The sequence below is a fragment of the Wasmannia auropunctata genome, unplaced genomic scaffold (genome assembly GCF_000956235.1).
Source record: "Wasmannia auropunctata unplaced genomic scaffold, wasmannia.A_1.0 LD336101.1, whole genome shotgun sequence".
NCBI lineage: Eukaryota > Metazoa > Arthropoda > Insecta > Hymenoptera > Formicidae > Wasmannia > Wasmannia auropunctata.
Genome location: NW_012026789.1, coordinates 3295986 through 3309774, shown reverse-complemented (window position 1 = coordinate 3309774; position 13789 = coordinate 3295986). Strand labels below are relative to the sequence as shown.

Here is a 13789-nt window from a genome sequence, read left to right as displayed (position 1 = left end):
GTTCAAGAGGCATTCACCTGGCAGTGGAAGCTTCGTGTACGACAGGCCTAATAAATTTTAAATGCCCGGGGATTAAATGCCGGAGCTTGCTCGCCACTTGATCCACTGGCAGGTATCGCGGCAGAAGTCTTGGCGCACAACAAAAACCTCGTTGAAAAGAAATCAGTCAAGTGTCCTCTCGAAAGATGGTAGCTTTCGGACGAAGTAGTTGCTATTGAGTAATTGCTACAATTGTTTGCAAGCGCTGTTGGTGGTGTTTACACAAATAATAATCTGTGTATCGGAATTGAGTTATTAAAAATTTATATATCGAATATATCTATTATATATTGTAAACAATACCATTATTATTTTGAATGTTGTTATTATAATTATTAGATCAGTAAGCTAAAACAGTTAAGAAGAGCTTAAAATATGAAAGCATACATCTTCGAAAGAATGTCAAAAACAGCGCTGCACGTGATGAACAAATTTTTATACGTATCGTATACATAACAGCGATGTTCGAAAAATTTTGAAAAGGGTCGTTTTTTTTCATACGAGTGTTGACAGGTCGCAACCCTCCGACCAGTTCGTGAACCGGCAAAGGTGGCGGCGAACTCATCGATTTTATTCATGAAGAATATTACGTTACATATTCAGCAAGTTACCGGCCGACTGTTTCAAGTTTCTGCGGAATCACCGATGGCTTTTTGCTCCGAAAACACGATGTACGGAGCGCAACATAGTTCGCGCTATGCGCGCCCGGCGCAAATAAATTCTCCCCGAAAAAACGAAATCCAATACGGAGTCCGAAACCCCGCGTTATCCCGGTGGCATCGATCCCCATGCGCCATGCATCTCTCGTTTCGACGGTGACTTTCGATACTGCCGCCACCACCGCCGCGGCCGCCGCCGCCGCCGCCGCCCTCGCTGGTCGCGTTCGCTGGCCGGCGTTATTATTCCGCAAGCCCGGTAATAACCAAATTAACGCTATACACGAATTTCCGATGCGGCGCACGTAGTTGTGCGCGGCTTACACCGACAGGGCGACCTGCAAGCGTAAGCGTCCCGAAGTTCGGTATCGCGAGCTTGCCTCGAGCGATCCAATGCTGGGCTTTGGTCCTCGCCCTCGCTCGTTCGCTCTCTCTCTCTCTCTCTCTCACACACACACCCTTTTCCTCCCTCTTCCCCCTCCCCTCCTCTCTCTCTCTCTCTCACCCTTTTCCTTCCTCTTCCCCCTCCCCCCCCTCTCTCTCTCTCTCTCATGCATGCATATCCCACGTTTCTCCGTTCTCGTCTATGGCAACATAGACGGTGTAAGCGAGTTTTGGTCAGCGTTCAAGGAACTCGAATCGACGAGCGCTATCCACTACGCCAACATAACTACTCGTGTGTGCTACACACGTGGAAATTCATGTGTGACCAACGGATAAGTTCTTAACGACCCTTCACCTCGGTACCGCCACCGCCGTCGCGCCAGTTGCATGTGCAGTGAACTGGTCGTGCAACTGGCTGCGCAACAGTTCATGGATTCTTAACGAATGCGTCGCGCGTTCAGATAAGGATCAAGATTGATAGAAGAGACATGGTGCTATTAGGAGAAACCCTATTTATAATATTTTACGAGATTCTGATATCGCTAAATGTATTAATCTCTCTACGTCACATATTACGTTAGAGATAGATTCTATATAATATCGCTTTTTTTTTTGTAACTTCGATGAACTCAGTTTTCGATATCGCATATGAGTAGGGGAGACCGGGGCTATTTGGGACACATACGGGGCTATTCGAGACAAAGGAAATATCTCTTTATGGGTACATGTTAAAAATTCACCGTAATTACTGTGAACGTATCCTAATAAAGCAATGCTGCTGACAAAGTTTCGTTGGCGTCGTATTGTTGTCGTAGCAATGAAAAATATATTTCATGGACAGTAAAAGTAAACTCCGACATCCTGTGTTTCGCACTAGTCGACATTTTTATTTATAAGTTCAAAGCAAGTACAATTCCGTGATCAATCTATAACGGCATTATGAAGGGTAAGGTTCAACTTTTCAAACAGTGTAACACATTTTTTTTTATAAATACAGAATTCAGGAGAAGTAAAAGAATAAAAAGTGTCCCAAATAGCTCCGGTCTCCCCTACGCAAAGTAGAACTTGTCCCGATTGTCGCGTTTCGTTTATTTCGCATCATAAATAAACACAAGAATCGTGTGCAACCGTGTGCAGATATTCGAATCTGAATTCAGCGAAGTTATATTATAATTATTTATCATATATTATGATTATATATTATATATTATAATTATATTAATATTAATGAGTTATATACTATTCATTGATTATTGCTATATTAGGATATTTTAAATTATAGATGCAAGATGACGAATGCCAAGCTCCATTAGTATTCTATTTTCTTTTTGAATTAATAGAGCAATTTGTTATCAAATGGGATGGAAAAATTGCACTTTCATGGTACGCTGTAATGAATAATTAGTTGCGCCCGGTTCTGATAGCTAGATAAAGTGATTTGAAGATTGAAGTCGAGATGGCGTAAAAATTCATACCATCTTTTATTAGGTTCGTAATTATTTGCAAAAGTTTTTTTCTCGTTTAATGCGTTTTTGATTACTTTTTTTGCATATTTCATCTATTTGGATTTCATTTCAGGATTTCAAATATTTTAATAATAACTTATTAAATAAACAGAGTTTAATTTTTTGACAAATTTATAAATGATATAAATGGCGCACAACATACACATGTACGTACATTTGTTACGTAACAAATTTTCCAATATTTGAGGGAAAATTATAGTAACAAAGATAATATTATGTTACACAATTATTGTAACTACCAAGCGGTGTAAAACTGTCAGAAAATATCATTCCCGCGATAATAGGCACACACAATGAAAATTAATGGGAATAACGAAAAAGAGGCAATAATAAAAAAAAAAATCTCGAATTTCGATAATTTTTTTTGTCGACGTCAATTTTCTGTAAAAACGATTCTGACAGACAACAGTGTTATTTCGTCGGCTTATTCGATATTCCAGGCTTGCCCCCGACGGTTTTTCTAACAGAACGAACGCGACTATTCCGTTGCAGAACTCAACTCGACATCGCCATCGACGAGCGAGCTCGGCGACCTCGTTGACGAGGCCGAGAGCGACGAGGCGAACGCGGACAACGCGGATGACGAGGATGCGGTCGAAGACATCCTTTATATGCGCGGTGCCACCTTCACGATACATCTGGATGCCCCAGCCGAGAATTCCACCGTGAACGCGACGAAGATAAACGAGGCGAACGGCGCGGACCGGATCGAGCTGCGCGCCACGTCTCAGGTAACATTATTCGCCATATTTTCCGGGTTAGCTTGTCGTATTGCTCCTGTAAGTGTTTGCATTTTGTTCTCTGCGATCATTTGTTATGTAGGATTCCAGGGGGGCGTTCGGTGAAAAATCTAAGGTCTTTGATCTATAATAAAAATACGATAAGACGATGTCGGGGCAGCTATACTGTTTTATTTGAGCAAAGTACATCCGCGATGTGTTAACGTTAAATGCGATTAACAAGTCTTGGATTTTATTAATCTTGTTATTAATCAATGTAGTGTACCTACATAATGTAGTAGTTTTTTAATGTCATGTGTTGACAATTATTCATTATATTATATTTTATCAATGTTTCTTTGATACAAAATTTAATAAAATATAATTTAAACGCGGTTGTTTGAGGTAGCATATATTTAGCTTTGTATATGTACTTTAAGATTTGACTGATCGACACGATTGTGAATACGAATTCCAACTTATTGTTAGTTCTATTGATTCAGAGCAAATATTCGATACCGTACGTAGGAATAGTCAATATCGCAAGAGTTCACACTAACTGCAAAGATTTAATTGATCGATATGTCCACGTGCCGTCACTGTTCGCACTAAATGGAGAGAAATCGATTGAACATTGTCTTTGGGTTAAGCACTCCAGAATAGAACATTCCATAAAGGGACATAAATGGGTATATGTGTCTATGTGCGAGGTATAGAAATAGCGATTACATGAAATCGGGCACAAAACCGGAATGTTCTCCACTGAGGAATCTTCCTTTGAACTAGAATTAATATACCCGATACACCTAAAGTAATGTAAAGTTTTGTATGACGAGATTAAGGATTCGATCCGATTGATTGTTGATGTTAAAGAATATAAGATTTTGTATCTATATCGTTTTGCACCGCGTGCAATGAGTTCACTTTTTAAATATTGAAATGTTTCCTTCTATCGCAACGACAGCAAAATTAAATTAAAGGTGAAATGGAGAGAGATAAACATCGATATAAGTTAATTTATTATTTTACTAAAATGTAAAATGTATATCAACTGATAGAAATTAACCGAAATTATTGCAAATGAATATTAACATTGTGATTGATTACGCGGGATCATTAAAATTTAATAAAATTGAATTGACACGGAAATTTTGATGACATCAAATTAACACGCGCTGTTTGATCAAACCGATATAATGTGTGAACTCAGCCCTTTCTCGGGTAATTTTCCTTTTCCGAATAAGTAAATAAATGTAATATTTCGCAAGTCTCGGCATTAAGCATAAGAAATTCGCAGCTTCTCTAGGCCAATCTTTATTCAAAAGCCTCCTCAAATAAAAAACATGAGTCGTGCAACAGGTACTTCACATCCGTTGCAGCTTCCTTAACATGCAGTAGGTTACCCCATTATTTCTGAAAATTTCTTGGCCCTGAATCGACAACAGCAAGCAGAGATCAATAAATGATGAGGCGGATGTCAGAAAACGGGTCAACCCATAAATAATATTCTCTTCTGATCTTCTCTTTGGCTGCTTACTCATATATAATACTTTCATCACATTGTTATGCTCGAAATTATGCGAAAAACACGCCTTTACAAAACTTTCTTTAACCTATCTTTTATTCAAGCATATCAAGCATATCTTTTGTAAAATTTTTTTATTTAAGGTATAAATTGATATGACATTTATGCTTCACAAATGACGCTGTTTCCTTAAAGTTAGTTTCTTAATTTAATAAAATTTTTTAATACATATGCATCATCCAGTTTTCTCAATTATTCTACTTTGTTTCAAGATATATTTTGCTTCTACTTTTTTCAATGATTCACTGTATTATCATTTATAAATACACGCGCGTGTGTGTGTGTGTGTGTGTGTGTGTGTCGTGTGTGTGTATGTCGTGTGCCTTATATATATGTATATAATAGTCCGCAGTGTATTGAGCTCGGGTTCGTGGGTTTGCTAAGCCCAAATGACTGTGCGGATCAGTCATCCCTGCGGGAAAATTATGCTTGTTGATGCAGACAGGTTAATTATGATAAATGTGGTACTTGACACTCTGTTAAATACGGTATTGTGAATATTTCCGAATGATTTAATTGAGAAACGTAATTTCACAATTTAATGACATGTGTCAAAAGAGGATACTACAACATAAAATTACAAAAGGGGGTAGTTGGAAATAAATAGTTAAAAATGTTGCAATGTTGCAATTACTTTGAATTCTAAACGCATAGAAACGTAAATAAGCATAACAGAAAATTGGTTTCTTTTCTTTGGCTTATTCAGTTTCTTCTCCACGTTAAATCCCAATTTTTATACGTGCAAACCGATACGGAGCAATCCAATATGAAACCGGTGATGACATTTCTTGTTCCCGTGGATATTCAGGGCCCAAATCTGGAGCAAAAACTGCCATCCACGATGGAGAGCATCGTGAGCACTGAGCCAGCGTGTTCCTTGGACTGCGGACCAGCTGGAAATTGTTATATCGAGCAATCACGCGGAGATGAAGTCGATGTGATCGAAGAAGAAGACGACGACGATGACGACGACGACGACGGTGCCGTGGATCTCGAGGGCAATACCGTGAACCTCAGACGGAAGCACGGAACATTCAGGCAGAGATGCCAGTGTCCTCTCGGAAGAGGTGGAGATCGTTGTCAGCTCGGTAAGTGATATTTTGTTTTTTTTTATCTTATCTCTTCTTTGTCTTTTTATCTATTCCATGAATAATATATACAAGGATTTTCGCGTTGGTTAAATAACAAATTTGCATTTACAATGCCCTGCGTCGAAAAGAAAGGCGAGAAAACGTCGTGTGTCGAGATACTGATTTTATTATAATGTTTTGCTTCGAGAAATTCATTCCTTCAAAAAGCGGTATTTCCACGAAAGGGCAGAAAGTAACGCTATCAAATGTCGCGCGCAAATCTTTTATCTGTCGTTCCCTCGTACAACGTTTATAGATGGAAAGAAATGTATTCAGAAACGTGCAAAGTTAAGCTCAATAAACAAGTAAGATCGACGCGAGATGTCGACGAGTGATTCTTTTCGCGAAAGTAAACTTAAGATGGAAGGGCGGTCCTGCGACCGACGAGGTTCGAAGAATTGAAAACTTGCTCATCATCGGTCGCCCCTCTCCCTCCTCTCCTTCAGCCCCTCTGCTTTGTTCCGCGCAAAACTTACGGCATCTAAGTCGAAAGAGTACTGTTTTCGCCTCGAGGTCCCGAGAGTTCCCCTGCATTCGAGGCGATCAGATCTGTTTGCACCTGGTTGCTTTACGGAAACTCCCAGGAAGCTCGTTCGTGCGGGGCGCTCCCGGTAATCTCAAACTTTTAACCCTTTGAGATGCCCGCTGCGACGCGCGCGCGCGCGCGCTGTCCGGCGAATAACGTTAAACGCTCTCGAAGATCTCTCGGAGATCCATCGTCACGTCACGGAAATGTAAATTGCCGATGGCGTACACACGAGTGGAAGTTTGCCATCGTGCCATCAGCCATCTTGAATCACGAGCATCGAGACGAGATGAGGAGGAATTACTCGAACGCCTCAATTTAAGCTCTGCACACAAATGACTCTCTGTTAACGACTTGTTCGTTATCGTTAAGATATAAAACACCAATTCTGCTGTTATCGGTTTGCCGTAACTTTCAGAGACGACGAAAAATTAAATTAAACAATTAAACAGCTGGTTGAGCGCGATTCATAGCGCAGAAGAGATAACAAAGTCGGGATCGATAACAAAGTTTCTGATGACGTATGAACCTGTCTCGTCGAGTTTTCGCGATCATAGTGTACAGGAATTGTTCACTTTACTTCCTTTCCTTCTATTATCGTAATTCGATAACAGTAGAATGACACATTACAAACTTTCAAGACAACGCTTTATGTAACGATAATCCCCCAATCAATACTGTAGGTACTTCCGATACTTGCGATTTCCAAACGAATGAAAACAGAGATGCTTATTTGAAAAAAAGTCAATACCTACATCAGCATTATCAATATCAAACCAATAACTGGACTGATTCACCAATTTATTGACATTTTATAGATAACAAAGCGAGACAATACGTAGCGTCAAGACCCATCCAAATCTACTGTAGATATCAATTTTCGAAATTTCGCGTTTAACTAGCACGCGATAAATAAAGAAAGATTATCTTCGCAGCCGAATAAACGAATAAAACATACATTCCTTGTCTTATCGGCCATGTATCGATCTTCGTTTCCGCCGAAAACTATAAGCGTTCGAAATGTACGGATTAAGCTGCTCGATATTCGGTTTAATCTTGCAGAGTGGTTTATATTGCATCATGGGATTGCACGGGATTAAGCGGCAGAAAAATTGCGAGGGGAGATCGATGGTTCGTAGTTTGAAGTATGTTTTACGCCTCAATATTTGAGTGTTTTATCGTGCAGTTTCCGTATATGACGCGGATCGATGCAAGAATTATGATATGGCAAACATTCATCTAGTTCTCTCACGACAAGCGGTACAATGCGATCGCTTATCCCGAAATGATTAAACTGAAACGATACCTCACAGCGGTCTAATTAACCGCAGCCGCATTAAATTTGCATCAGACTGATTTCTTCATCCAAGACGTGATGTAAAATATATATTTGAATTTTTTTGCGGATTACGATAAAATATTTTGAAATGTTATGCATACAAAATACAGTTATTATATACAACGTATAATTAAAAAAGAAGTAGGTCATAAAGCAAATAAATACATGCACGGGCAACGTACACGTTTTCGTTTTTATTCATCGCAGTAAAAATATCAATAATACGTAAAAAGATATTATCATTGTTTGCTTTTTTAAATTAATTTATTGCTGATGTGATTGGAGAATTACAGAAAATTCTGAAAAAAATATATGAACGGTAAAGAGTTGTACATTGTACGAATTGTATATTATAATTCCTTGTATACGTTGCGTGGCTACGTTATTGATGCTAGTTCCGAGAATGATGGTGCTTACAAGTATACACAACAGAAAGCAAATGCTTTGTAGTAAAAGCAAAAGATTATTCATACGAAATGTCGGATATCCTTTCACTTTATACATTCGCTTCATGCTTTCGCATCTACCTTTGCTAAGAGCGCTTATTCCGCTTTTATTTACGCGAGTCAATAACGCTTCTGCTTAGTATAAGCAGAGTTAGAAATCCAGCCGACACAGTGGAAATGAAGTAATATAATAAAAATTAGAAGGGAGTAAAAAAATAATTATTATATATTAAATATTAATAATTAAATATAAGTAATTATTATATTAATAATTATTTTTTTACCCCCTTCTAATTTTTATTACATTACTTCATTTCCACTGTGTTCGGCTGGATTTCTAACTTATATTAATAATTATTTGTTTACCCCCTTCTAATTAATATATAATATTAATTAATCGTTAACGGCATAATTAAAATAAAATATTAAAAAGCTATATCTTAATATTTCATAACATCATGTTTGTGTAATATATTTTTACGTATTTTATTTATTCGACATGCGTATTATACATTTGATACTTAATATATTTTAATTTATTACAATTAATTTTCTAAATATTTTAAATAGCGCTCTACTAAATAAATAAAATTTTTTTCAATGAGAAAATAATTTAAAGGAGCTTCTACAGAACTGTTATGCATATTTTATATTACACATTTCTTGTGCTCTTATGCGCAACGTAATAATAAGCGACAACACAATAATTAAATTGTATTGTTGCCTTTCTCTCGTTGTCTGTTACTAATACAGCAACAACTGTAACAACGTCGGATTTTCACGACACATGCACAAATCAAACGTCCACAATTTACACGGCAGGCATTTTGATTGCGAGCGATACCTCTCTACATTCGTACTCTGAATGCATCGTGTTACAAGAGGCTTGTTTTATATTGACCTAGTACAGGATTATTCGCCACCTTGTTATTCGGCGTGGCCAAATTAAGCCTCGCTGAGCGGCTTGGGGTAAAACCACGAGGTGGGCGTTGCCTGCCAGTTAATTCCGCTTGCGAAGGTTTAAAGCAAACGCGACCTGCAAACCGAGTCGTCCTCGTTGATTCTCTGAGCAAGATCTAACGAGCTTAATTTATTTTATCAACGACGCCCACTGCACACCGCGCTCTCGGTTCCCGTTTATACATATAAATATTTATTCTTCCGAATGCGAGTACGCCCGTTGTCGGCAAGAAATCCAAACTACGAATATTTGCGCATTAAAAATATTGACCGTCAGCCTGGAGTCAAAAAAACGGCAAATGCAATACAATCAGTATAGCAGATACTGATAAACTCTGGTAAAATGCATCAGTTACGAACCTGTAACATGTTTTTAGGCGATCGTGGCGCAGAGAGTTATGCGTCTACTTTCTGTGCCGAAAACCCGGATTCAAATCCGATCAAAAATATCGAATTTTTATTTGATCGCCACCTCTCGGAAGGCAATTGCAAACCATCGAGAGTATATCTTGCCCCTCTAATTAGGGCGTTTGAAACTAGCGTTAAAAACTGTAAGTCCCGTATACCTGTGTAAATTGTAAATAACGAACACCACAGAAATAGGGTGTTGAGGGTGTCATGATACCCGGATCATGTTAACAACTAAGAAGAAGAAAAAGAACATGTTTTTACAAAATGAGTCAATTCGAATAAATTATTAAGTCTGTACATCAATTATTGTCCAACTCAATTTTGTTATTCACTTATAGTAAAAATTTCTTTACGTAAAAATAAAAATATTGAATTGGCGGAAAGTTTGTTCTTTTTTTTTGTATTTATACTGATGTCAGTAAAAACGGAACAAACTTTCCATTTGATTTAAGATAGATAAAAAATATTCTACATAATATTCTAAAAGATATATGTTTGTAAGATATATATTTTTATGATATTCCAAAATTGTCATAAAAGGATACAGCAGGATTAAATTACATCTTGCTTCTAGTTTTTAATCAGAAGAAAACCGCAAATGAAATGTCAAGCTTAAGTAATAATAATTACGTTTGCAAATATATATATACCGCAATTAATTACGCCGCGGGAATATTCGCTCGTAATAAATCACGTATCGCAGAATTAAGATCGGCAAAACAATGGTCTGGCAGAACGGATATTTAATAATGATAAATTTCACGCGTTATCCAAATAATAAATGTGAAAGCGAAACGTAAAATGTATAAGGATAAACTGCAATTTCTTCTACTATTTAAACGCGAAAATAGTATCTCCGACGGCTTAGCACGGAAACAAAAATTTACTTGCAGCTGCCGTCGAGACGTAACTTCAGGCTGCTACATTTTAATAGTGATACATTATCCGGACTTTTAATATTACAAAGTGCAGCTCGGTAATTCCGCATCATCCGTCCGCCATCGCGGAGGTGTGAGAGACGGCGGCTTTGCTGTGATTTATGTCACGGTTGAAGCTGCGCACGCGGCGCGATGAGCGGAAGAATTATTTTTTCGCAGCTGCCGCCCTTCTCTCTTCCTCGTTACAACCGGACATAAATCAACGGAACTTCCGTGCCATTTTAGCCAAAACCGGAATCCGCTTCCCGGACAATAGCGTCATATTATCTACCTTTTTATAATATTTTGAATGGCGATGAGGAGTATGCCGAGAGAATGCGTTAATTACTTCACACCGGATATACGGAGAAAAAGAATCTTGTTGTCACAGCAAAACTGCATACATACACATTGTAACTGTATCAGCAAGTCTTATAATATCACTCTTTCTACAAAAATAAAAAATTCTATATTAATAATTATAATAACATAATTCGGAATTGTCATACATATGTACGTAAAATAGAAATTACAGTAATCTGAGAGTCAATAGAAGAACAAATCATTACAATATCTTCTCGCTAGCACGCTCTCAGGAATATAACAAGCGTAGGACTATCGAGGAAAGTACCCAAAGAACGGGCAATCATCGCCTCTTTCAAAAGCAATCGTCGGGCAATTGCCGACCATTCCGCACGACGCAGTGCCATTATACTACGGTTACGATGATCTTCGGCCACTGGAGAACCCGGCCGGCCGGCCGGCCGGGCCCGGACGAAATCCGGTGAGATTGGCGCATCGCCAAAATGGCGTTCCACACGCTAGATTAAGCAGATTAACCGCGCGCGTCTCCAGTGGGCATTGTAACACCGGACAGAGAGCCCGGCCCAAATGTCGTTAAATTCTTGCTGTTTGCGGATAAATCGCGCCTTCCTAATTGTGCGATCTCTATTCCATTAAGCCGGAGGGAAAACACGAAGGTTCGAATGTCGGATAGGATAATTGTAGTGTCAGTTTGTCAGGGCGATTGAAATGCAGAATAGCTGATCTTCTACTAAGAGAAATGCAATCTAATCGAAAATATTTTAATAGAAGCCACGATGGCTTTCATAACTTCCCTCTTTTTATTATTTATCTAGAATTTATTGTGTAAAATTGTAAAATCGCTACATATCGCCGGTTTTCAAAATCATGCGCGCGTAACAATAAAACGGACAGACTTAACAAGTTCCGACATAAATTGGTACAATTTTTCGAAAGCACACAAACCATGAGCTGGCGTATTATTATTTATAAAATCAAAGTGGTTACAGATTTGTTTTTTCTTTTGTATATAACGTAGATGCTCTGAACTGTTTGAAACGTCATTTATTCACTATTTGGTCTGTCAGTAAGCTACTATAAAAAATTTGTAACGCTTTCAGGTAAAAAAATCTATAAAAAGTTGAGTCTAGCGCTGTCTCGTCGAAAGTGAATGTTAGACGAGCAGCCTGTTGCATTTTTAATACAACGTAATGTGTTTCGAAGCGTTAAATTCTCCTTTTCCTCTTGCCTAAAAGGAATGGAACCTCTGTTCTGAAAGATTTGATTGAGTAGCCTGTTGCAATCTGATCGTGAACAATTGAATAATCCTAGCGACGCGATTGAATCGATATTTCAACAACTTCAGCGAAATTGCTAATAATAAGTCTATTTTTGCTATAAATCAATAAACGTCATTTTATCAAAACTGATTACGTTGAATTTATTATAGGTAGTTCGTAACTTTAACTGGCTGAAATGCTTATTTTTCAAATAATAAATATGATTAACACATATCTTTTTAATAATAATTAAAAAAAAAACGATAAGTGAGCGAATTTAGATATGTGAATTTTTCATTAGCTCTATATAAACTATCTTGAATTTATACTTTTAAATGTACATGTTGATTGTAATTGTTTCTTAAAATTAGAATTTGTTCTTAATTCTCTCTTCTACTTTCTCTGTTTCTCACTTTCACAAATTAAATTTGATACCTTCAACATCCTACAATACGACAGGATTTCTCGTTGCTTTGGAAAAGTATACTTTAGAATAGCAAATCTAATTGTATTACACCATGCTTTCAGTATCGACCGGCTATCTCGTATAGGTACCCAGGTATCCGACTACATGCTCGTTAATCGAATTCATGAATAATTTCCAGCTAGTCAAAGTCACGAACTACAACGTAATCAGTTTCGATAAAATGACGTATTATTGATTCAAAATAATAAAGAGAGAAAAATGGTAGAATAATAAATAAAGGCCAAATAATGGATAAGTGAATAAAATAGTTGAAATAAAGTTAGTTTAATTGATTGACACATTTTCGATTTGGACTTCATTTATTGACGTTGTTCGTTCCTTGTGATGGTGTTACATTTTTGACGTTGATACATTTATCAATGCGATCTTATATAAATAATCGAGAAATATGTATATCAAAATTAATTCAATTCACCTTAAAAATAGTGTAGTTACCGACTAGTTTTTAATAAATAAAGCGACTAAAATAACGTACCATGCACTGTTAAATCTATTGTATCAAATTGAATCTTATTTAAGTCGCCACTGCTCCTACTTAATAAATAGCTATTTTTAACTAATTGTAAAACAATATACACTTCTCAACAAAATTAAAGCATATATCACTTACTCTACCCTCCAAAAATAGGCAAAATTCAAGAGATTTTTAACTTTGTCAAAAATGATTGTATCGAGATGTTCAAAAAAGCATTTTACAGCTTGAAATCTCTACTTTCCAAATCGGTACTTTAGAAAACGATCCTACTGATCTTTCATGGAATTACACGGATAGAAAAGGAGACCCAACGAAGCTCAAAATTGTTTACGAACTTTGACAAGTTCCATAGCGCGAATTAAAAAGCGCATGTAAATGCAGTTTACAGCTTTCGAAAGAGTGAATCTTTACCTTCAATTTGCTTTTTTGTTGAGCGTTGTACGATTTTTTTCACCGAGTTATTCAATTGAAGCAAAAAGGACCATTTTTGCTTTAATGTTAAATAACTCGGTAAAAAAAAATCGTACAACGCTCAACAAAAAAGCAAATTAAAGGTAAAGATTTACTCTTTTGAAAGCTGTAAACTGCATTTGCTGTCTCTTATAC

The 13789-nt window shown here is 37.3% G+C and overlaps 1 protein-coding gene across 1 annotated transcript in view; it reads left to right on the top strand.

The window, feature by feature from the left end:
- Window positions 1–13789, top strand: part of LOC105459397 (pikachurin) — a 115730-nt gene that overhangs the window by 31004 nt on the left and 70937 nt on the right. Inside the window, exons 4-5 of the mRNA XM_011705378.1 lie at window positions 3098–3336; window positions 5718–5997. Coding sequence (XP_011703680.1) covers window positions 3098–3336; window positions 5718–5997 — 519 coding nt within the window. The remainder of the gene's footprint in view (window positions 1–3097; window positions 3337–5717; window positions 5998–13789) is intronic.